The sequence below is a fragment of the Bubalus kerabau genome, chromosome 3, assembly GCF_029407905.1.
Source record: "Bubalus kerabau isolate K-KA32 ecotype Philippines breed swamp buffalo chromosome 3, PCC_UOA_SB_1v2, whole genome shotgun sequence".
NCBI lineage: Eukaryota > Metazoa > Chordata > Mammalia > Artiodactyla > Bovidae > Bubalus > Bubalus kerabau.
Window position 1 is genome coordinate 143,226,534 of NC_073626.1, and position 26,115 is coordinate 143,252,648.

The window sequence follows — 26,115 nt, forward strand, 5'->3', positions numbered from 1 at the left end:
CCTCTATGACTCACCTCCCAGAATATTGGAAATAAAAACAAAAATAAACAAATGGGACCTAATTAAAATTAAAAGCTTCTGCACAACAAAAGAAACTATAAACAAGGTGAAAAGACAGCCTTCAGAATGGGAGAAAATAATAGCAAATGAAGCAACTGACAAACAACTAATCTCAAAAATATACAAGCAACTCCTGCAGCTCAATTCCAGAAAAATAAACAACCCAATCAAAAAATGGGCCAAAGAACTAAATAGACATTTCTCCAAAGAAGACATACAGATGGCTAACAATCACATGAAAAGATGCTCAACATCACTCATTATCAGAGAAATGCAAATCAAAACCACAATGAGGTACCATCTCAAGCCGGTCAGAATGGCTGCTATACAAGAGTCTACAAGCAATAAATGCTGGAGAGGATGTGGAGAAAAGGGAACCCTCTTACACTGTTGGTGGGAATGCAAACTAGTACAGCCACTATGGAGAACAGTGTGGAAATTCCTTTAAAAACTGGAAATAGAACTGCCATATAACCCAGCAATCCCACTGCTGGGCATACACACTAAGGAAATCAGAATTGAAAGAGACACGTGTACCCCAATGTTCATCAGCAGCACTGTTTATAATAGCCAGGACATGGAAGCAACCTAGATGTCCATCAGCAGATGAATGGATAAGAAAGCTGTGGCACATATACACAATGGAGTATTACTCAGCCATTAAAAAGAATACATTTGAATCAGTTCTAATGAGGTGGATGAAACTGGAGCTGATTATACAGAGTGAAGTAAGCCAGAAAGGAAAACACCAATACAGTATACTAACACATATATATGGAATTTAGGAAGATGGTAACAATAACCCTGTATGCAAGACAGCAAAAGAGACACAGAGGCATAGAACAGTCTTTTGGACTCTGTGGGGGGGGGGGGGGCGGGGAGGATGATTTGGGAGAATGGCATTGAAACATGTATAATATAATATAAGAAACGAATCGCCAGTCCAGGTTCAATGCAGGATACAGGATGCTTGGGGCTGGTGCACTGGAATGACCCAGAGGGATGGTATGTGGAGGGAGGTGGGAGGGGGGTTCAGGATTGGGAACACGTGTATACCCGTGGCGGATTCATGTTGATGTATGGCAAAACCAATACAATATTGTAAAGTAATTAGCCTCTAATTAAAATAAATAAATTTAAATTAAAAAAATTAAAAAAAAAAAAAAAACCTAGACCCTGTCACCCCTACTAAAAGCCTTCCAGTGGCTTCCCATCATATTTAGACAGTTCAGCAAAACCTTCATCATGCCTGCCAAGCCTCCCTCCATGCTCTGGCCCAGACTCTGGCCACTGGCCACCTCTCCAGCTTCATTTCCTTCCATCTAGAGCACAGGAAGAAAGTCAAAGACACGGACTCTGGAGCAACTCTTCCATCATTGCCTGTGTGACATTGGACAAATTGCCTGATGTCTCTGCGCTGCGGTTTCTACATCTCTAAAGAGAAGATGACAACACTTGATCAAGCTGCTGTAGGACTGAGGGAGTCCTGAAAAGGGTCTCCAGCCCATAGTAAGCTTCTGTACATGTTTCTGGTTTTAAGTAGTTCGATGTCTTAACCCTCAAATTCAGAGAAGAAAGTGAGTATGAAAAAAAGATTAAGAGAATATACTTGCAGTTTGCTTAATGCAGTTAAGGACACATTTTTATGAAGTCTCTATAAAGAAGTTATGAAGGTATGTACATAGTGAAATCTCCTTTTGCCTTTTAACTGTAGAAAAACCTAAGAAAGTGTCATGAGTTTTAATAGCATTGAATTAATTGATGGTGTGGTTAGTTAAAAAAACAATAATAGTCTATTTAAAACTCTCTTTTATTTTTTTCATTCCTGATGTTAAACACCTTCCCCCAGTAAAACCAGTCTTGGATTCCAAAGGGGACTGGCAAAATCACTGATCTGACTGACATGAGAAGGGAGGAGAAGGGCACGCTTGTGGGCTGGGCGGGCCAGGAGCTCTGGTTGGTGCTTCATGTCTGCTAGGGTGGCTATAAAGTCACCTCTTCTCTTCTTGCTTTGGCAGCTCGGGCTTCCCCAAGGCTGATAAGCATCCAGGTTTTTGCCCTAACATATCTGCTCGCCAAGAAAAAAATAACCCTCTATCTTGCTGGAGGTATTTTTTCTGGCATAATGCCTTCTCTTTCCAATTCTGATGAGTTGATTTTTTTTGTGAATGGAAGAAAGGTAAGTTTATGAAATGATTAATATGAATTTTCATATGTCAGAGATAAAAACCAAGCTGATTTTCTTTCACTGATACTGTTTCTTATTTATTTAAACTCTCTTTTCTGTCTTTTTCAAGTCATATGTAGTAGTATGAACTTGACCATGGGTCGTTGGTTTAGGCTTTAGTGCGAAATTATTAAAGCTTGGGAGTGTTAGTTTGTTCTTTTCTTTTGGAATCAATAAGGAACTCTCATTTTATTTGTTAAATTACAATGGTAGTGAATTCTGACCCAGGCATTAAAAACTATGTCATCCTCCCATTACATGGATGTTAGCTCTGCTTGAGTTTAGCAATACTATTTTATTTTATTTATTTTTTTACTTTGGAGGCTTGTGTTTTATTCATGGGCTATCAGCCTCCCTCCTGCCCACCTGGGGCAGGTAGGAGGAGTGAGGGAAGGGAGGGCAACTGGGCTAGGAGGGGGCTGACTGCCACTGCCCTTTATAGATGTACTTCAGCATGGTGGTGATGGTGCACATGTCCAGCTCGATTTTCTGAACCCAGTTCTGCACATCCCCGATTTCCTTGAGTGCCTGGTTGAAGTTCTCCACCATCCCGAGCCACTGACCTGTATGCTTGGCAGACTGGGCAGCCTGAATCTGTAGGGTCTTCACCTTGTTGTCCAGCTTTCTCTGGCTCCTGTTGGCCTGGGCCACGCCCACATTGAGGTGATCCACCAAAACTTCTGTCAGGCAGGTGGCTGGAGTGATGGCCTCTCGCCTCTTCGGCCGCAGCTTTTTGCATTCTTTCTGCCTGGCCTGGTGTTCTTTCAGCAGGTGAGACAGCATGGTCATGGTGGGCTGGGGGCAGGGCACACCTGACACCCTCTCAACAACACTGTTTTGATAGAAGGAGTATATGACATTGAGGATAATAATAGCAAAGGAGGATTTTATTTTGCCCTAATAAATACTTTCAGGCTGATCCATGAACCTTGAGGCTAAAGCATCCTGGCCTGCTATTTTGGGCTTGGAGCAGTATCGTGAATGAAGACAACACTAAATCAAGTGTAGCAATGATCCGGCAATTAGAATGGTTGAGAAACATTGACCAGGAATGTTGCATCAGGAACATCGATGTCTTTATAGCACAGAATAGTGTCAGCAGGCTGTGTCTCCTCAATGTAGGGGCACACAGGAGGAAGGGACAGTGGTCCTGGCTTGCAGGCCATCACTCCCGACCTTCATCTTGTTTCCACCTTGGAAATAATTTCTGTAGCCACACAGTTAAGGTGTTAAAGCAGTCTAGGTGTAATGCTTTGCTTCTGTGATGACATTTCACTCAGCCTGCTCTGCACGCTGAGATTCCGAATGGGGAGCACTGAGCTCATCTGTGGCTGAGTGAATCTTCTGAGGGCTCAAAAGGAGACTTGAAAATAGGAGGCAGTTATGAAAAACAATGTGGTTTGTTACTTTTTCTGGGGTGATCAAAAATATTTTTAGTGGAATAAGGTCCTGTGTCTCTAGTCTCAGTGTTGCACCTCTTCCTGATGGGTTTCGCTCCAATTCTCCTCTCTAATCTTGCCTGACTTTACCCAGCAGAGATGCTGCCTGAGTCAGGGAGGACAGATAGCTTTATCTCATGTGCAGGCTTCAATCTATTGGGATTAGCAGCCTGGAGCGCCACGTGACAGGCAGAGGGGAGATTCCTGTTCCCTTAAGCTCGTTCTTCACCCAGGCACCTCCGTTTCAGTGGGCAAGGGGAGCTGGTGGGGACAGAAGAGGCTCCCTCATAACATACTCTCCTATGACTCCTTTGGAGAATCTTCTCTAGCTAAGCTTTTTCATGACTTCATGTGGCTGCGTTATCCTGAGTCAATTTTGGAATCTGTTTCCCTATATGGATCCTCTGCGAGTGACTCTAAGGGAAAAATAAGCCAGAACTTATAGTTGTCACATACATGAGAAAGTTCAGAGACAGTGAAACGGCCTTCCACTATTTCTCCAGAATTCTAGTTCCAGTGTTAGAAAGGCTTCTTTTGTTGTTTTTTGTCCTTGTAAAGACAGCACCTTTCAAAACATGCCCCCAAAACAACAGATAGGATTGCCATAACATGCTGGTATTATCTCCCTAAAATCCCTTCTTATTTCACAATGTAGGTCATAGAGAAGAATGCTGATCCTGAAGTAAATCTGCTATTCTACTTGAGGAAAATCCGTATCCTTTTATTTTACTGTAATTAATCTGGCTTTGGTGGTAAAAAGAAAACATGCTAAGACTTCTAAAAGAAGTCATTCTTCCTCTCGTATTTGCTCTAGATAAATAAACTTGTGTTCAATTTGCACAGTCTAGTTGGAGTTCAGAGAGTGCATTTAAACGTGACAGATATGTGGTATATTTGTTGTATTTTTTGCCTGGGCAAAACCAAAATGATCATCCAGTGAACCATGAGTGTGCTAAGATTGGAAATAACTTTTTGACTTTGAGCCCCCATGGTCACCTTGATGATGATTTTATATTCAGCAGTGTGAATGTGAAAATGTCAAGCCAGGAATTTCCCCAGTGGTCCAGTGATTAAGACTTCCGTGTCTGGGGGCATGGGTTCAATCCCTGGTTGGGGAATTAAAATCCAACACAGCAAGCCAACCAAAAGATTAAATATGTCCAGCCACTTGCTCAAGGGTACATGCCACTGACAATGACAATGTGTGTACCTTCCCACAAGGCATTGCATTGACATGTCATCTATGCCTTTTAATCATCCTTATCAGAGGAAACAAGGTTTTATAAGCATATTTCAAAATCCCATTGTATAATGCACTCCAGCTCTTCACTTCTGATCTGGACCCTTTTTCACATCTCGCTCCTCCTGCACCTTCAGTAAATATTCAAAAAGAATTTCTTGGGCCTGAGTGTAACTGTAAAAGCACGAGAGAGTGACTGTGGCAGCGGTCACGCAGATCCATGAGATACAGTTGCATAGAGCTGAGTATACCACATAATATGAGAGCATGCATAAGAGGCAAAATCTGAAGAAACCCTGGCCTCTGGTTATCTGTTTTCGGTATGATACCTATGTCAGCTTCCCGGTTTTGGTGTTGCACTGTAGTTCTGTGGGATGTCAGCACTGGGGGAAACTAGGGAACAGGTCCATAGGGCAGTCTGTACTATTTTTGCAACTTCTTATGAGACGACAATTGTTTCGAAATAATTTGGAGATTTTTGGGGGGGGAGTTTCCTAGTACCTAGTGATTAGAATTCCAGGCTTTCACTGACATAGCCTGGGTTCAATCCCTTGTCACGGAACTGAGATCCTGCAAGCCACATGGCCAATAGATAAATCGACAAATAATAAGTTAAAAATAAGTATACTTAGTGTCTACTAAGAACAAGGCACTGTATTAAGCTCTGAGGAATCAGTGGTGTGCCAGACAATCCTCTCTCCAGAATCTTTGTTTCCTTCTGCTTCTGGCTCTTGGCCTCCCAACACGCACATCTACAAACATGAAGCATGACTTCCTTTCTCCCTGACCTTTCCTTGCCAGACTTATCTAATAACTGTGTGTACCTAATGTCTCATTTCTCTGCTGACTCCATCTCTCACTATTTAACATTTCAACCTGGTTTCCTACCCCCATTATTCTACTACTCTAGCCAGTACTGCCCTCCAGTGTCCCCGTTACCCTCACTATTCAGGGAATTGGGATTACAGTTGAAACAAAACAAAAAAAACAAACAGGCCAAATCCTTCCTCCTTGGTTTTGCCACCTCCCATTTACCCAGCTTTAAAATCTGTGTTAGTCAGCATACCCTATCACTTCCCTTTTCTTACCTTTCTACATCTGTGCCACACTTTACCATGCTTTCTCTAGACTCCCAAAGTGAAGAAACTCTATATTAGGAACAAGCTGAAAATTCATGGGCTCCCAGGTAAGCAAGGCTGATAGAGCCCTAGACAGAATCATCCCCAGCCTCCCATTTCCCTGGTGGCTCACACAATAAAGAGTCTGCTTGCAGTGCAGGAGACCTGGGTTTGATCCCTGGGTTGGGAAGATCCCCTGGAGAAAGAAATGGCAACTCACCTACACTGCCCAGACATGCTGGGGTGCAACCTCATGTTACCTCTCCTTCTACATGACAGATCCTGGCCTGCTGTTAAGCAATCTGACCTGTAAAAGCAAGATACTGCACCAGCAAGAGTTGATGTCCCACAGCTACATGGATTACAGAGGATGTGCCGGGGTCCAGCCCCGGTTGGATCCAGGGATTCCCTCGGGAGGATGGCATTGGCGAAAAGGATAGAAATAGAGAAAGAGATAAGGAAAGAATTTTGCAGTTGAGAAAATAGAGGAGAGAAAAGAAGCTGATATTCCTTGGTTTATGCAGAAAGCCAATAAAGCCCCAGCACTGGACTTGCTCTGTTCACGTAGGCCGCAGGCGCCCTCTCGAATCACGTAAGGTGCCCCACCTCAGGCACCTTCTCGAGTGGGTCTTAGAAGCCCAGGTAGGAAAGTGAATGCAGAGAGCCCCTGTGCTCCATGGAATCAGCCTGAATAGGAAAAGGAAAGAGAAAGAACGACCTGGGGAGACCAAGCTTCGGTGAGCAAGGCCCGCACTTTATTTTCCAAAATAGTTTTTATACCTTAAGTTGTGCATAGAGGATAATAGGGGAAGGGGTAGAGTAATGCAAGGTCAGCAGTCCTTGATCCTTATCGAAGCCAGGCTTTCTTTCTGCAAACTTATCATATGCAAAAGTTTTAGGTGATTTACATCATCTTCTGGCCAGGAGGCCTGTTAACCTTTTATGACCCTTTCTTCAGAAATCTTATTTTTCTCTAAAGGTGATTATTCTAAAGTCAGGCGCCACCCTCTGAAAGCATTAAATAAAGTTGCATTCCTATAGGGCAAAAGTGTGGTGGGCTATAAGAAGAAAAGAATTAACTCAAGGGTCCAAGGTTACAAACCTTAAAGCTACTACTTACATTTCTATACATGAACTATATTAATCAATACACTCCCAGGGACACAGCAGGTAAGGGATATGGAAACTTGGCAGCAAGCATTAGCTCAACAAAGAAATCCTCTACTAGTTCTATTCTAACAATTTTAACTCTCTGAGAAGCTCTGCACTGTTAGAATATCTTAAGCTTCCTGTGCCTCATGTGGTTGGGAGGCTGTGAATCTGAACAAACCTGTCAGGCAAGCTAGAAAGTCATCAGAGGGGTTTGAATTGAAACACTCCTATTATGCCCAGAAGACTTATTAACTAGAGCTCTAAATTGATTTTCTTCAGAGAAAGGTGGTAGGGGATAGCCCCCTGTTAATGTCAGAAGAGTTGGTGAAAGTCGTGAAATAGTAAAACAGACAGATTCTGGTTTTGGGGTAGATGCTCAGGCAGACCAGAAATGGCGCCCTTGAGCCCTGACTCGCCTTGCCCGTCAGGGCTCTCCCGCATGACCTTGTCATTGGTGGGAACTCCCGTGCTGGCTCCCGGCAAGGATGTGTCATTAGGGAGTTGCTTTAATGCAACTGTGAGATCCTGGCTCTAGGACAAAACTGGAAATGCTTGTCCTCATTTTCCCTCACTGTTCACATACCCAGCCCTATCACTTCTTGCAGTTCTTGAAACAACTCTTCATTCAGTAGATGAATTTTACCAAGCACCACATGTGCAGAAGTAAGCTAGAAGACACAGCCTCCGCCCTCAGTCTAGAGAATGAAGAGACAGACAGCGGGTGTGATGAGTGCCATGTTATGGGAACATGGACAGGGCACTCCCACCAGGCTTGAGGAAGGAAGGGAGAGAGAAGGGTTGTGTAGGAGTTGCTGGGAAAGGGGAATTCTTGGGGAAAAGGGTATTCTTGGTGGTGGTGTTGGGGGGATGGGGTGGTGCAGAGACAAGAGAATGTATTGCTTTAGAGGAACCGAAAGCAGTTTATTCCAATGGATGTACAGCTTTGGGGGGGGGGGGGGAGTATAGCAAGAGATGAATGAGGAGTGAGATCCTTGAGGCAAAGAGTCAAGTTTGGCATGCAAGATACAATCACTCACTGATGAATGACCAGAGGTCAGTGGAAATTCCAAGGTCAACTGCATACGCTGGCCATGAGCATTTAGTCTCAGGGTAACTTCTGTATATGCCCATAGTGTTGTGTATCTTGGTGCCCTGAGAAAGCTCTTTTCTTAAAGGACCAAAAAATAAACTTCTGATATATTATTGTTTGTATTTGACTTATGTAGGGTTGTCAGCTTTAGCATATAGAAATATAGTATGCCCAGGTAAATTTGAATTTGAATGCATGGGACATACTTACACTAAAATATAATTCATTTTTTATCTGAAATTCAGATTTAACTGGGTGTCCTATATTTTGCCTGGTCACCCTACCTAGCAAAGAGCTTTAGGATGAGTCAACAGAACATGGAAGAAACTGCGTGAATCAGGCACTTCTGGTGGGACTGGAGGAAGGAGGCATCAAACTACTTGTGTGGTAACCAGAGGGCAAAGCAGCTGGTTGAATCAACCTTTCACTTTTCATTCAAGGCAATGTTAACACGAGAAGCAGAGAGCTGCTTTAAGGTCTGACAGAGTGAACAGTCAAAATTTGACTCTTCTTTGAGTTAGACGGCTCCTGGATTCCTTTGCTTGAAAATATCAGGTCACCAAAGGCAAAGAGAAGGAGTTTTGTCTGACTTTTCCATTCAGGTCAATGGAACACTCTCACTAAGGCATCACCCACGTGACTCTGCCTGAAGAAAGCAAGCTTGACTTGCCTGAGTGGGCTCAGACGAGGGAACAGAGGAAGCGGGGTGCCACCCCCTCTGAACCTCTGCAGAGAATCTCAGCTTCCTACTCTGTGGTGTCCTGACCTGTTATTACCTCTTCATGGGCAGAAATTTCTAAGATGAAATTATTCTCAGCCTCCACCCAAGCCAATTATAATCTGCACCCATGAAATCTTTCTTAAACCTCACCTGGAAAGGTCCCAAACAAATTCTAGTAGACTCTAATAGCACCTGAAGCAAAGGGATCCCATACATTATTTGTTCTTTCTTTGTGGAAACATGCCAGTGTCTTACAGGGAAGAGGTATGCAAGAGTTTGTTGATATTACTGGTTCGGGAACCAAGTTATCAATTCATATTCTCTAATCTTGTAATCCTATAAGAAAATAAAAGCATTACATTGCTGAACCAGGAAAAATTAAACTTCCTGGTGGGGGTTTCTAAGTTTTACATATGCACCACCTCCCAGCACCTCCACAGCAATAATATGAGTGTAGAATCCATTGTCCCCAACTCTGAATTCAACAGGCTTTTCCCTATTCATGTGGATGAAGACTATGATCTAACTGGCATGAGACTCTTTGTAGTCTTCATGTGTCCCACTTAGTGTGAATATCCAGAGGACTCACTTTAGAAGCATAAGCTTTTGATTACAAGGTGCTGCCCTCACCCCACTGGAGAGCTACCATACTGCCTTTCTAAAATCAAGAAAATGCCGCATTCACAAATGCATCAGGGATTTCAGATAAAGCCCTGTGATGTAGGTGTGTAGGGATATCTTCTCACCTGTCATCAATTAGCTCACTTATGTGCAAAAAGTGGAACAGCTCTCTTAAGCAGGGAATCTTAGGAGAGTCCAGAAAATGACTCACTTGTTATCAGTGTCTGAGGAAGAAAAGTATAGAAAGCATAGCAGCCTGTGCCCCTCTTTTCCTTGACCCCCTTCCTTCCAGTCCACCTCACCGGCACCAAATACAGTTGTGGGAGCGGAGGCTGTGGTGCCTGCACTGTCATGGTGTCCAGATACGACCCAAAGACCAAGAAGATCCAGTATCCTTTGCATTGGCCCAAGCACTTCTGAAAAGAATGCAGAACCTCCACTTCCTGTCCCTGTGTCCCCTCTCCTCTCTCCAGGTGTCCATTGCACTCACATGGCCTCTGGACCTGCTCTCCTGTGACTTCCCATGCTCCAGATCTTTCCTATGGACTTTCTTCCCATCAGGGTGTATCTGTCCTGGATTCCAGTCTCTCAGGGCTACTGTCTCTTGCTGTACAGATATTTACTTTGCTTTTGAGCAGATCTCAGACTGAGGGCCAGGCAAGAATGGGTTTACACACAAAGAAGTGATGCATTGTCCTGGGAGAAGGTTTAGGTCAACATACATTAGAAAAGTTATTCCCCTGAAGGGCTGAGTGAGAACTCCCATCATACTATGTGACTGAGCTAACGTCACCTTGACCTAAAATGTAAATTTGCTCACTGATTGCATGCGGTAGCAGAGTTGTCAAGCATGATTCCAAAGTTTTTTGTCTTAAGTCTCTGGGTTATGCTGTTCACAAATTAGGAAGAGGAGAAGCAAAGGAAAGGAAAGGGGTGAGTTTAGCTTTGGATGAATCGCACAGCAATTACTATGGGACATGCAAGAGGGATTGTCCACAGGTATCTACATAGACAGGTCTATTACTCAGAGGAGAGGTCTCATCTGGAACTAATTTGTTGGAAGTTATCAACATAGATATTGACAATGACAATAGAAATAGCTAATGTTATTGAATGCTAGGCACTGTTCAAAATAGTTTACATCATGTTATCATATTCAGTCCCCAAAACAACTTTGAGACAGGCTCGACTGTCACTCATATTGAAAAAAGAGGAAATGGAGGCAAAGAGGGTTAACTAACTTGTCAAGGTTATGAGGACCAGTTAGTGGTAAAAGCAGGTTTTCAACCATAGTCGTTTAGAATGTAGCGGGAATCACAGGAGAGCTTCCAAGCTCAGGACACTGCAGAACAAGAGATAGGGAGATGGGCAAAGAAAGACACCCCCCAAAGGAGACCAAGAGGGGATAGCCAGGGATGAAGGAGGAGCATCCAGAAGAGAAAGTTCCAAGGTGGTAGAAGTGCAATAGTATGAAACACCAGGACATGGCTCAGAGCCGTTAGATTGCTCCCAGAGACTGTCAGCAGACTTGTGGGGCTGGAAGATGAGATACAGATACGCAGGAGTGACTGAAGGGCCAGGACGGCATAGATAGCTTTTGAAGAAACTTGACTAAGAAGGGGAGAAAGATGGGCTGGAGAGAGACATTGGCCTGGGGATTTATTGTTAGCACAAAAAAACACTTGAACTTCTAAATTCAAGGAAATTTAGAGAAATGAGACCCTAGAAAGGAAGAGGTTAGAAGGGCAATTGATAATGAAGCAAGTCCTTGGGAAGACAAGAATAGAAAGGATTCAAGGCACAGGGAAGGAGGAGGGGTGGGGTGTCCTCACCCTCCAGGCTTGGACTGGGGGTGAGGCTGATTGCAGCTAGAGATGAGTAGGTGTGGGCTGGGCAGTGACAGGAGAATATGCCTCTATTTCCTGGATGAGGGATAAGGCTAAGACAGGAAAGCAATGAGCCCTGGGAAAATTGAGAGAAAAGGAAGAGGGAGATAACATTAAGAGAAACTAAACTTAATGGAGGAGGGCAGCTGGAGGACAAAAAAAAAAAATGCACAATAACCCAGGGTTCACTCTTGCTCTGTAAACCAAGCACTCTTCCAGGAAACTAAACTGGACTAATGAAGCCTGGACCCTATTCCCAACCAGTAGGATGAGAATCTGATGTAACCACATCTGCTGTGTCAATAATACAGACTCTAGTGTGAGAGAGATGGTCAAGACAGGGGCATGAACCCATGGCTTACATACTTGCCCGTACACTGGAATCAGCTGAGGAGCTTTGAAAAGTGATGGAGTGATTGCATCCCAAAGATTCTGGTTTAATTAGGCTAACCTTGGACTTCCCTGGCAGTCCAGTGGTTAAGACTCTGTGCTTCCAATGTAGGGGGCCAGGGTTCGATCCCTAGCCAGGGAACTAAGATCCCACATACTGTGTGGCATGACCGAAAATTAATAATAATAATTAGGCTAGCATGCAACCAGAGTTTTAGTATGTTTAGAAACTTCCCACAGTTGAGAATCACTGGGGTAAATTATCCCATGATGGTTTACATGAGTCAGTATATCATTTTATGATGAGAAAAAGCCTTTTTTCTCTGAATGAGAAAAATAAACAGAGAATGAGGGTCTCTTGGAGGTTCTATACAACACTCATTTTTCTTTTTTTCCATTTCTCTCTACCATTCTACTCCAGCCATATGTTAAGTCCTTTCTTGAACACTTCCAAAAAGTTATTGTTTTTTATCTAGTGTTCTCTGTGTTCTCAGGGAAATATAGTCTCAAGACGCTTTCTAGAAATAACTCCCTGAATTATGTTACCCCCTCCGTGTGATTCCAATGTGTTCTCTTTACAAAATCCCATCACAGCCATTATCCAGTCACCGCCTGCCTGGTGCCCATCTGCTCTCTGTATGGGGCTTCTGTCACCACTGTGGAAGGTGTAGGAAGCATCAAAACCAGGATTCACCCCGTGCAGGTAAGAGCACAATGTGGTGGGGACCCAGCGCTGGTATCGGCACCCTCCATAATCTAATGGACTCCAGTTAGGTCATCAATTTTGAGATTTTTTTTGTGCTTTTAAATTCTCATTTTGTGGGATTTAGTGCTTCATAGCTAGGGATCTTTTCAGAGATTGGTGTATAGGGACTTCCATGGTGGGCCAGTGGTTAAGATTCTGTAGTCTTCCACTGCAGGGGGCACAGGTTCCATCCCTGATGCGGGAACTAAGATCCCAAAATAAGATGCCCAAAATAAAATAAAATTTGTTAAAAGGAGAGAGAGATTTGTGTATAAATGGAGATTTCTTCATCTTCATAATTTTAATATATCTTAACTTCTCAGTCTCATCCTTGCCCTAAACTAAAACAAGGACAACCCAGTCTGATAAGAGAAGAAAATGAGATGGAAACTAGAAGTTTATAGAAGATACTACTTGTCTACCACATTTCAAAATTACTAAGCTGTGAATAAGAAGCTAATCTTGTAAACAAATACTCCCCAAATGTCTCATGAGAAGCTGAACACCATGCTACAATAAAGCATAACTAAAATGACAAAGTATTTATTGATACTAATGTTCAAAGGACTTTTTAAAAGAAACTGCAATATTACTTTTATGTACTATTGAACAAGAGTTTCTTCAGAGGTTAAGTTTTAAAAGCAGGGTGTAGAAAGAAAATTATGGATTGCTGTAATCTCCTTGGAAATTTCTCCCCCTAGAAGGTTGTGTTAGAACATGGAGGCTCAGAGCTTCCTCTGTTGATATGTTGCATTTATGAGCACTTTTGGTAGTGCTTGTCTTTCAACTGTAAACTTAATGACTTTTTGACCTTATTAAGCTCTTATTCCACACTTGGCTCATCATCTTAATAGTTATGGAAACAACCTAATGCTGCAGCTTATCAGATTTCTTCCAAATTCTGACAATACTTGATAGTTCAGGAGTGTCCCGAACACGCTTTTACTGGCATGTGAGAGCCGCTTCTCTTGTGTTGTTGGAAGAGGGTGATTGCTATGACCAGTGTGTTCTCTTGGCAAAACTCTATTAGCCTTTGCCCTGCTTCATTCCGTACTCCAAGGCCAAATTTGCCTGTTACTCCAGGTGTTTCTTGACTTCCTACTTTTGCATTCCAGTCCCCTATAATGATAAGGACATCTTTTTTGGGTGTTAGTTCTAAAAGGTCTTGTAGGTCTTCATAGAACTGTTCAACTTCAGCTTCTTCAGCGTTACTGGTTGGGGCATAGACTTGGATTACTGCTGGGAAAGATTAAGGGCAGGAGGAGACGCCAACGACAGAGGATGAGATGGTTGGATGGCATCACTGGCTCAATGGACGTGAGTCTGAGTGAACTCCAGGAGTTGGTGATGGACAGGGAGGCCTGGCGTGCTGCGGTTCACGGAGTCGCTAAGAGTCAGACACGACTGAGCAACTGAACTGAACTGAACTGAGGGCCGCTTGGGAAATGTTACGCATTTTGTGAGCCAGGCTTTAAGCACAGCTGTTACTAAAAAGTAAACTATACAAACTTAAAAGTAGGTAAATGATATTAAAAACAAAGTTAATAAATAGTAACTTTTACTGTATCCCAATCATTTTACTACATTTTTCTATCACCTATGCTTTTGAGGCCATTTATGTCTATTGTAGCTACACAGTGGAAGTACCTTGTAAGTGTATCCATATTCAATGACATCACATCAGAAGTTTAACCTCAGCCTCTATGGAAATATTTATATTACCAAAAATAGTAGAAGCTACAAATAAGGACTGTCTTCCCAGAGATCCAGTTGTTAAATATTTACCAGCACATGTGCTGTGTCTGTCTATATGACACATCTGAAACAACTCTCCTTCTAGCAGTAAACCCAACACAGCCATATTTTCCTCTAGCACTAGAACAATGTCTTTCCTTTCAGTTGAACCACAGATGACGTATTTGGCTTCCATCTTAAGGGTCATGCTGTTTGAAAAATGTTTATTTAAAAACATATGAATCACATTCAGGCCAGTGAACTGAAGTATCCTCAACTCATTGAGAAAGACACGGGACAGAGACACACAGTGGGACCCACAGAGTCTGTTTCCCATCTGTTCATGGATTGGGTCTTTGTATAGAATGGACAAAGTAAATTGTCATTTCGCATTCTATTTATATTTTGCACTCTTTTTTTATTGTTTTGTTGTATTTAAATGCATGAAGTTGAAAGTGCATAAATCAAGTATGTAAATGGTACAACACTACTAAATTATACTTCACAATTTTCAAAGCATGTATATAGATTGCCATTTAATCCATAAAACATTATAGAATATAAATGAAGAAGATAAAATTTACTTGCCAGAGACTGTTAAATGATTGTATATACTCATTTATTTATTCTCAGTTATCTTGTGCCATAGATACCATTATTATTCTAATTTAAAAGATGGGAATAACTTGTGGACACAGGGTGGGAAGGAGAGGGTAGGATGAATTGAGAGAATATTATTGACATATATACACTACCATGTGGAGCCTGCCAGGCTCCTCTGTCCATGGGATTACAAAAGAGTTGGACATGATTTAGCAACTAAAACGACAACAATGTGTAAAGTAGATAGCTAGTGGGAAGCTGCTGTATAACTCAGGGAGCTCAGCTGGGTCTCTGTGGTGACCTAGAGTGATGGGATGTGGGGTGGGTTGGGAGAGAGGCATATGAGGGAGGGGACATATGTATACTGATTCACGTTGTTGCACAGCACAAACTATTAATAACACAACATTGTAAAGCAATATAATGTTGTTTAGTCACTAAGCTGTGTCCAACTCTTTTGCTACCCTGTGGACTGCAGCGCCCCAGGATCCTCTGTCCATAGGATTTCCCAGCCAAGGATACTGGAGCAAGTTGCCATTTCCTTCTCCAGGGAATCTTCCTGACCCAAGGATCAAAATGCATCTCCTGCATTGACAGGCAGATTCTTTACCACTGAGCCACCAAGGAAGCCCCAAAAGCAATTATACTTCAATTAAAAAAAAAGTCTTTTTAAAAGGAAGTGAAAAATATGAAGAAAGGAAGAAAGTAAAATAAATCATCCAGAGACCCACAATTAATGAATACAGGAAGGACCTAAACCCATATGAACATGACTTCAAAGCATTTTACTCATTACTTAAACTATATTCTTATTTCACAGGAAAAGAAACCAGAGAGTCTAGAGAGTAAAATAACTTAATACATGCCAATAGGCTTTTCTTGAGTGGGTAGGCAAAACATATGATTTCAAGAAATAGAAATATTCTTCCAGAATGACATTTTTCACCCTGCAGTTATCTCTAGAAAGTTAAATATATAAGCTTTGCTCCTATCTGGTATACAAGGAAGGGAAATGAGAGATTTAAAGTAGAAGTAATGTACCATTTTTCCCCCAGGAAAGACTTGCCAAGTGTCATGGGACACAGTGTGGCTTCTGCAGCCCAGGAATGGTGATGTCCATCTACACACTGCTGAGGAACCACCCGGAGCCCACCCCTGAGCAGATAACCGAAGCTCTTGGAGGTGAGGCTTCTCAGCCCTCAGCAGGCAGGACTTCTAGAGGGAGGTGCCCAAGGAAGGAGGGAGGAAGGCCCCAGCTGGTGGAGAGAAGCTTTGGGGTTCCAGGCACCTGGTCAACAAATAGGCCTCATTAGCCCTCATCTTGACCTCAGTCCTCTCTAGGAAGGGCCGCCCTCATTGGTCAGTATTGGTGCCAAGAATTGGGGCAATACTGTTTCATTACAAACCCTTCTCTTTTAATGGAGCCTGTAGTCACTCTGCAAAAGCATTCAACAGGCTGTTTCTAACATTTTTAATACAATAGTTTCCAAATGTGGAAATCTGGGTAGTGTACAAGAATGAGATTTTTTGGTTTATTTTTAAATCAATCTGTTAGAATCATTCATTAACTCTACTTACTAAAATTAATTTTACAAAGAGAATAGATTTCAGAAACTTTACCTTTTTCTGTTCTGGTTGGGTTCATTACAAGATCAAGAAGCCCATAAACAGGAATTAGTTATCACAGATTAGCTTGGTGAGCAACTCAATCTCCTATGACAAAAGAGCTATCGAATTTAAGTGAATTTACTACCAAAAAAAAGCATTTTATCAAATGTAGTTTCCTTCAATTAACATACTAGGTTCAAGGTAAGCAGTTACTAGTTCTTTGAAGAAAGCTGTGGAAGAAAACCTCAAAACGTTATAAGAAAACTCTTTGTCCCTTTCAGTAAACAAACCTACACAAAAATTCAGTTTTATGATGAAAAGATACAGACTAAAACAAAGTAAAGTTTCAACTTAAGTTGTATGGTAACTAGAATATAAATATTCACTAATATTTTCCCTTATCTCTCATCAACTTCTACATTCAACATTTTTCAGTTTCTCATTAAGTATTATAAGAATTTTGGCCAATGGTTTCAATTATAATTTTAACTAAACCTGAATAAATTTGAATAACAGATAATCTTTGTTTTATAAAATAACCCACACTAATGAGATATTTAGAGCTTTGAAAAGTAAAGGTCTTGTGATTTGCCTTACTTTTTGTATGTTTCTTTGAATATGCACAGACAGTATTATAAACATGAATTATTTCCTCCCAGATTCTATGCCTATAACACTTAACCACCAGGAGATGGCTGTAAAGTTTGGCTAAATTATAAAGATAACTTTATTCTAGGCATGGATAACTTCGAGAGTATATTTTGTTTCACACTTCATTTACTTGATCTCTTTCTAGAATTATAAATGCTAGGCACACTGATAACCTTTATGTTCATATTTTAAGAAAACTGATCAAATAAAAACTCAAAAGGAACGCAATTAGACATGACACATACCTTCTATAATGATCAGCTGATACAAATGACCACTTCATTTAATCTTGTTTTTTTCTTCAAGACTAAGAAAAGAAAAATTTTGAATTTCCATATTTTTCTCCCTGAGAATCAGAAAATTTTCTGTAATGGGTGCTATTAGTTTCCCTTGGTGGGCTTTTACTAGCGCTTCTGATTATGTGGCAAACAAAACTAAAAGCTTTGATATAGCTCTCTCTAGCTTTTAATGCTTTCTCACTGTTTATCAATGAGAAACTGTCCTTTGCCTCTTAAATAGTTCAATCTCACGCCCTATAGCTATGTTCTAGGTATTTCAACTCCTTTTTTCTATGCCAAAGAGAGGTTTATAACTCACAAACTCCTGTATTCTTTCTTCTTAAGCAAAAGGAAAGATAAAATATGGAATCTAAATCCATCCTTGTGCATGTAGTTTCTTTCTAAACAATTTTTGCTCAAATATAAAAAGAGAAGTAAACCTATTATCCAGTTTTTCCACATGACTCACTGGCAACAAGTTTCCAAATAACACTTTGCTTCTAGCTAACTAAAGCTGCCCAGTTCACATATATACATTGCTTCTGAAATTTTTAAACTGTATTTGAACATAATAATCTTAAATTTATTTTTAACATAAAAATGATGTATTTCTATTATGAAAAATGAAAAAAAATGAAAAGATAAGGGAAAAACTCATTCATATTTCTGCTACTAGAAGACAACCACAGTCAAGATGCTTCTCTTTCAGTCTCTTCTGTACATAGTTTTTGTAGGCTTATTTTAAATACTTGTGACTATCATGTATGCAATTGCATAGTACATATACAATTTTTAACTATACAACATAAGAATTTTCCCATATTACTAAAACCTCTTTATAAATGTCATTTATACTGGCTTCAAAATTTGAATATACTTTTTAAATTTTTTTTAATATTTTATTTTATTTTTTTAACTTTACAATATTGTATTGGTTTTGCAACATGAATCCACCACAGGTATACACGTGTTCCCCATCCTGAACCCTCCACCCTCTTCCCTCCCCGTACCATCCCTCTGGGTTATCCCAGTGCACCAGCACCAAGCATCCAGTATCGTGCGTCGAACCTGGACTGGCGACTTGTTTCATATACAATATTATACATGTTTCAATGCCATTCTCCCAAATCATCCCACCCTCTCCCTCTCCCACAGAGTCCAAAAGACTGTTCTATACATCAGTGTCTCTTTTGCTGTCTCGTATACAGGGTTATTGTTACCATCTTTCTAAATTCCATATATATGCATTAGTATACTGTATTGGTGTTTTTCTTTCTGGCTTACTTCACTCTGTATAATAGGCTCCAGTTTCATCCACCTCATTAGAACTGATTCAAATGTATTCTTTTTAATGGCTGACAATATACTTTTTTTAAAAGACAGTGGTTTCATCACCGTTTCTACCATATTTTGAAATGACTAATTAAAACAATACCAGGTCCTTATTGAACACCTACTATGCTGTACTGGGAGGATTCAAGAACATCTAAGACTGTCTTTGCTTTCTCCATGAGCTTAAGAGCCAATGAAGGAAATTAAGCATGCACATAAATGACCCTACTCCCACATGGTCAGCGATAGACCTGGGGAAGGATCCAGACAATGAGTGTACAGCTCTGGCTGGAGTGTTAGAGCAGACTCCATGGAGGATGGGGGCTGTGGCCCTGATAAATGGACACACTCTCCCCAAGAGGACATTTGAGGCAGAAGAGACTACATGAGAGAAGCTTAACAAAGGGGACCATGTGAGATGTTATGGGGGACAGTGGTCACATGTTACATGAGTTAGGGCAGGGGTGGGAAATAAGGAAGGAAGGGAAAAAACTATAGAGATCTCTGTGATATTTCAGGATAAAACTGTAATCACAAGTATATTCTAATTTTGAAGGGCATTTCTGTTTCAAAGAACCATTTTGTTGGTTTGAGAAACAAAAAGTAGAGACCGAAAAACTACTAATATAGCTATTCCAATGAAAAAAAGCACAACTATGCAATATATCTCTATCATTCCTTAAACATCAATTTCTTCTTCAGGTAATTTGTGCCGCTGTACTGGATACCGACCAATTGTAGAAAGTGGAAAAACTTTCTGTGCGGTAAGTAATGATAAAAAATATTTTTTCGGTTGATTTAACATATTAAAAAACCTTTGCATAAAACTGTCTATTGCATTCAGTTATCACTAAAATGTTGTGCTTTCTGTCCACTGAAAGTTATTAAATGTCACTATTGTTGTTTTTAAAAATAAATCTTTAATATCTATCTTGTTTACAGCCCTAAATTAGGCACTGTCTTTAGAAGTAAAGTATGTGGTCCATGATTTCAAGAAATGCAAAGCCTATAGAAGAAAATGAAATATATAGATTAAAAAACAATACACACATAGTTGAAAAGCAAGATATTAAAAGCTCAATATATCCTCTCTAGCTGGCTTCCCAGGTGGCACAGTGGTAAGGCATCTGCCTACCAATGCAGGAGATTTAGGAGACTTGGGCTCCATCCCTAGGTTGGGAAGACCCCCTGGAGTAGAAAAATGGCTACTAACTGCAGTGTTCGTGCTAGGAAAATCCCATGGACAGAGGAGCCTGGTATGCTATAGTCCATTGAGTCACAAAGAGTCAGACACGACTGAGTGCAGCACAGCACAACAGCATAGCCTCTCTACCTTGTAAATAAATTTTAGAGGAATACGGATTAAACAGAATCAATGAGTGGGGAGGGAAGATACAAAGGAGACTTATTGGAGAAGCAGAGTTATGAGCCAGGTCTTAAAGGAAGTGATATTAATGGATGGGTAAAGAGAGGCCATTAGAAAATTTCCAGTAAGAAAATGTATGGAAGTAGAAAAAAGGAAGGATGTCCAAAGTTCAACTAAGAAATTGATGTGGCTGAAGCATTAAGGAATTTAGTCTCAAAGCTGATACCTACTATATAGTCATTGTTTATTCTCAAGCTAGAAGTCACAGAAGAATAATATTTCAAAATTCTTGACACCTGTCTATAAGAAGAATAAGCCTGGAAAGAGAGGATGGGGATGAGGGCATGGACTGGTGCAATATCCCATGAATGAGGGAATGAGGACTTAAACCAGTGTGGTAGATATGGGCCCAAAATGATAACTTTTAGGAAGAGGATTGCCAGAATCATAACCTCTAGAAAATAAAGGAGGCAGTGAGAAAGAAATCCAAATCAGCTTCCAAACTGAGAGATCAAGGAATCAAATAGGTTGAAGGAAGCTGTAAAAGAATGATTTAGTATATGGCCTGGAGGGGGGTGATGTCTTGAGATAGATTTAGTTTTCATAAAGTTAAATATCAGGACTAGGCATCATCATGACAAGTATTCAGTTATGTTTTTCATCACCCATTTTTATGGTAAAAATTATTTTTATATAATTTTGATTGACCAAAACCAACTCAAAGGGTACAAGTTCATTCCAAATACTAAAACGTCTGAAAGAAATCTTTGTTTAGACCAGAAACAAAGAATTTCAAAAAAATTTCCAAACTACAGGCTAGTTTATTTTAAATCCCGAGTAAGATATTTTTTATGTTGTGCTAAATGTGTGGCCATTTTGACTCACGAGAACAGCAATTTCGTATGATTCAATCTATTACTATTTTCCTGGAGGCAAAATACATACAAAGGTAGACATTTTGTCACACTCACTCAGGGTCCCCACACTCAGCCACTAGTTGGTCCCTTTATCGTGCATGATGTTGTCACAAAGTCCAAATCCCTTCTCAACTCTGGACAGTTACCTTATACTCATAAGGTAATACCCACCACCATTCCTGCCGTGCTTCCTATGTGTCAGATACTGTGCACACCTGTCACATATTTAAATCTGACAAACCTTTTGAGACGGGTTTTATTTTCCTAATTTAACGAACTCAATCCAGCTAGTATGTGTTAAAGCAGGAACTAGAACCCAGGTCTCTTTGACTCCATGTATAAAGCCAAACCATAGGTCTCCAGACCACCACAGATCCTTAGGCTGTGTCTGCATGTGAAAACGGCAAACAGGAATGATGATTTGTTTGAGAGTTGCAGGAACTGACCAGTGAATTCAGGCCAAAAACACTACTTTGAGTCTACATGAAATGTCCTGAAAATTAAGGCAAAATGTTTTGGGACTTGCGTTCTCCAAATACTTTGGAATAGCTCCAAAAACATTCAAAGAAACTCAGGTTTTTCTGTCTATTTATATTTGTATACAGGACATCTTAAAGGCAGTTTGTCTTCCCAGGACTTCATTAAAAAATACACATGCATCACCCTTATGATGAAAAGCCAGCTGTTTGTCTTTCTAATTACCACCTTGTAACTATACTCCTTTGACCTCACTTCCAGTAGGAAGACTTAGCTGACTGACCCACCTTCCTCTAACCACCTTCATCTTCCCCTGAAACTCAAGCAGAACCATTTATAAGACCCTAGCAGGAACATGGTTGCACACTCCCTGCATTTTGTCTGATCCTTCAGTTATGGAATAGCTTATACTCTGTCCCACCCCATTACAGAGTCCCTGAGCTTCCCTGGGAGCTAAGATGGTATAGAATCTGCCTACAGTGTAGGAGGCCCCAGTTCAATTCCTAGGTTGGGAAGATCCCCTGGGGAAGGGATAGGCTACCTACTCCAGTATTCTTGGGCTTCCCTTGTGGCTCAGCTGGTAAAGAATCTGCCTGCAATGTGGAAGACCTGGGTTCAATCCCTGGGTTGGGAAGATCCCCTGAAGAAGGGAAGAGCTACCCACTCCAATATTCTGGCCTGGAGAATTCCGTGGACTGCAGTCCATAGATTCGCAAAGAGTCGGACACGGCTGAGTGACTTTCGCTTCACTGAAGGCCAGGATGGGCTCTGTTACTTCTTCCATAGCTCCTCTGGGGCCTGGGCACAGTTGGGTGCTCAGGTTGGTGTTTAAAAATCAACCAATGGATTTGTTATAAACTGTATTACTTCCTAAGGAATCAACTGTTTGTCAAATGAAAGGATCAGGAAAATGTTGCATGGATCAAGAAGAGAAGTCTTTCACAAGTAGACAGGAAAAAGTAAGTATCTATTATTCTACTTAAGTTGGAATTGACTGAAACATGCCCACATCAATCCAAATTTATTATTCTATTCTTTTCAGTGAATAAAATGTAAAGTTAGTGAATTCAAGGCATAAACAGCCTTTAAAAGTCCCCCAGATTAGCAAGCCCTTGACTTTCATGAGGGGCTTTCCAGGTGGCACAGTGGTAAAAGAATCCGCCTGCAATGCAGGAGACATAAGAGACGTGGGTTCAGTCCCTGGGTCAGGAAGATCCCCTGGAGGAGGAAATGGCAACCCACTCCAGTATTCTTGCCTAGAAAATTCCATGGACAGAGGAACCTGGTGGGCTACAGTTTATGGGGTTGCACAGAGTCGGACATGACTGAGCATACGTGCACAGACTTTCATGAGGCTAGTCACCACAGAAGACTATTTTCCTTCAGAAGCACTACAAATTTCTGTGCCTTAATCTGGTCTTACCCCCTCTGTCACCCCCCAACAAGCACTACAAGGGATGAAAGCAGGGACACGTCTTCATGCCTATGGCAAATAAACACCTGCCAGTGATACCTGAGGCCCAGACAGAAGCTTAAAATCCAATTCCTGACACCAAAAGAGGAAGCCCAGGGCCCAGCAGATCTGCCAGTGAAACCATCAGTGTCTGCTGACGGGGAGGGGGAGGAATTCTGCCAGGGCTGCCCTGTGGCTCTGGGGCTTCTATTTTATATACAGAATGTCAGATGCAGGTTCTGACTCTGAAGTTTCACACTGAGAGACTCCTGTACATCTCTCAGCATCTCTGAAGTTCCATTTGTATTTTGTTTTGTTGAGATGTGTACCAAACTGTACAACGAAGATGAATTCCAGCCCTTCGATCCAACCCAGGAACCTATATTCCCTCCTGAACTGATAGTAAGATACTTTACTTTTGTTGTCTTATAACATGATGTGGTTTAAGCATTTTGCCTTATACTATGAGACTACTGAGTTTTAGATCCTGAAAGCTGGGAGTGTGTCCAACATGATAACCCATTTTTAGAAACATGTTCAGCTCCACTGTGAATAGTATAAAACAGACAGCTTAGGAAAGCTGTGCTGCGGGGACCACAGGGGTGCTTGGGTCCACCCTTCCATTGAAGATCCTGAGCTCAGAGAGTATACGTGACTTAACCAAGATCACACAGCTACACAGTGAGATGTGTCAAAGACATTTTGTAAAACTAGTAAAGTAAAAATCAGATGATACTTATTACAATGGAATTTCATTATTCCTACTCTTAACCTCTGTGTTCTCAACTCAGTGGGGAGAGAGAGAGAATAACACAAATAGTGTGGTATGCCCATCATTCTATTCCATGGCTCTGTCCTGGAGACAGCATGAGGTGAGGGCTATGATTCTACTGGCTTCTCAGAAGGCTTCAGTCCCTATGTTACCAACCAGGGTTCTTGGCCTCCTTAATCAGTAGAAATCTATCAGAGGCCAGACAAGACATTCAGGTAAACCTTTACTAGGGCCCCTGCTGCAGCATGGGGGAGTCAAAACACACAACAGGTCCCCTCTCTGCTTGCATGCTTCCTGAGAGGGGGGGTGGTGAGGTTGTTCCTTATATGGCGTGAGGGTAGGGGTGTGTCCAGGGGTCAACCCGAAGGGATGGCTTAAGTCGTTTGCCCACCCCTTAGGCGATGTCGTGTGCAGGGGGGTGTGCGCAGTACCCTGCTTTTTCTCTGGGCTCTTCAAAAGCGGCAGCTGGGTTTTTGGGTCTTTTTGTATTATTTGTTCAGAATTTGCCTCAGTTGTGCATGCACGTAGTTATTTTTGACCCATGCAGTTTCCTTGTATTTTGTTACTCAAGGAGAGATCCAGGGGCAAGCGTTACAGCACTCGAGCAAAAGGTCCCAGGTCCCCGCCTGTTTCACACACACACCCCTCAGAGCGTGAGAACCTGGACACACCTCGTGTTTAACGATTATTTGTACATGTAGATATGTAGATAAAGATAGATATTTTAAATATATTAGTATATTTGATCAGAGAAGGCAACAGCACCCCACTCCAGTACTCTTGCCTTGAAAATCCCATGGATGGAGGAGACTGGTAGGCTGCAGTCCATGGGGTAACTAAGAGTCAGACACAACTGAGCGACTTCACTTTCACTTTTCACTTTCATGCATTGGAGAAGGAAATGGCAGCCCACTCCACTGTTCTTGCCTAAGAATCCCAGGGATGGCAGAGCCTGGTGGGCTGTCTATGGGGTCGCACAGAGTCGGACACGACTGAAGCGACTTAGCAGTAGCAGCAGCAGTATATTTGATATATATTTTAATATTATATTTATGCACAAAGTTGTAAAAGTATCCATTTATACTCTACCAGATGAATGATGTAAGGGATTTTTTTTACCCAAGGATAATATTGCTAATAAGCTATCTCTGTCCTACTGAAGAATCTAATTTCCAAAGAATCTAATCTCCAAAGGAGGGGCCCCTCTGAGTCACCATTATGGCAGAATTAGAGCAAGAAGCCTAGCCCTTTAATTCCAGGCTAAGATACCTTCAAGCTGCCATGCTGCCTCCTCTCTGTGTAGTCACTTCACAAATGCAGAGTTTGCTCTACTCTATATGCAGCTGTTGATGTACAGACACCTATTATGAGAGTTATTCAGTGGTGCGAATACACATCTTCTCAATCTAGGTAGCTTCAAACAAGGCCACCTTCTCCTGATACCTAGAAGTTAGGTTGTCTCAAAAAGCTAAAATAAACAGCAGGCTACTTAGATACCCAGAGCATTACTTGGAAGTCTATTGGCTTTGCTTCCCTGTAGAGAATGGCAGAAGACCCGAACAAAAGGAGGCTGACGTTCCGAGGGAAGAGGACCACCTGGATCACTCCTGTAAACTTGAATGACCTTCTGGAGCTGAAAACCAGTTTCCCTGAAGCCCCCATCATCATGGGGAACACTGCAGTGGGTAGGTGGTCTAGGGGCATGTTTTTTAGTCTAGATTGGGGGTAACTCAAACGTATCTCTTTTAAAACTCTGCACAAATGCGATTCACTTTTATTAGTGAGTGCCTATGATCCTTTAGAATGTTGTGTTGTTTTCTTTTGCAAGTGAGTTGCTGTGTAATTTCCACTTTGAATTATCAGCAAGCCACACATCACTGTCTTTCTTTTCTAATTGCTTTACATATTTTTCTCCTTAAGGACCCAGCATTAAATTCAGAGATGAATTCCATCCGGTTTTTATATCTCCACTTGGGCTTCAAGAACTATATTTCGTGGATAGCACAGATGATGGTAGGTACCTTTTTTTTTTTTTTTCAAATAAGATGTAACGATTGGCTGCTGCTGCTGCTGCTGCTAAGTCACTTCAGTCGTGTCCAACTCTGTGCGACCCCATAGACAACAGCCCACTAGGCTCCCCCGTCCCTGGGATTCTCCAGGCAAGAACACTGGAGTGGGTTGCCATTTCCTTCTCCAATGCACGAAAGTGAAAAGTGAAAGTGAAGTCGCTCAGTC

The 26,115-nt window shown here is 41.5% G+C and overlaps 2 protein-coding genes across 2 annotated transcripts in view; one reads left to right on the forward strand and one right to left on the reverse strand.

Moving 5' to 3' along the window:
- The first annotated feature begins 2,185 nt into the window (after window positions 1-2,185).
- The window catches only part of LOC129647802 (aldehyde oxidase 4-like), a 74,289-nt gene continuing 50,359 nt past the window's right edge, over window positions 2,186-26,115 (forward strand). Inside the window, exons 1-10 of the mRNA XM_055574772.1 lie at window positions 2,186-2,239; window positions 4,382-4,439; window positions 9,961-10,057; window positions 12,539-12,647; window positions 16,082-16,208; window positions 19,598-19,659; window positions 22,531-22,614; window positions 23,430-23,510; window positions 25,421-25,565; window positions 25,801-25,893. Of these exons, the coding sequence (XP_055430747.1) occupies window positions 2,186-2,239; window positions 4,382-4,439; window positions 9,961-10,057; window positions 12,539-12,647; window positions 16,082-16,208; window positions 19,598-19,659; window positions 22,531-22,614; window positions 23,430-23,510; window positions 25,421-25,565; window positions 25,801-25,893 (910 nt within the window). The remainder of the gene's footprint in view (window positions 2,240-4,381; window positions 4,440-9,960; window positions 10,058-12,538; window positions 12,648-16,081; window positions 16,209-19,597; window positions 19,660-22,530; window positions 22,615-23,429; window positions 23,511-25,420; window positions 25,566-25,800; window positions 25,894-26,115) is intronic.
- Window positions 2,696-3,094, reverse strand: LOC129647803 (biogenesis of lysosome-related organelles complex 1 subunit 1-like). The gene has a single exon (XM_055574773.1). The coding sequence runs from the start codon at window positions 3,074-3,076 to the stop codon at window positions 2,696-2,698; it is 381 nt and encodes a 126-aa protein (XP_055430748.1). The 5' UTR covers window positions 3,077-3,094.

Bases quoted from the DNA above. Each gene is read 5' to 3' on its own strand.
- LOC129647803 (XM_055574773.1), bottom strand. From the start codon at position 3,076: ATGACCATGCTGTCTCACCTGCTGAAAGAACACCAGGCCAGGCAGAAA.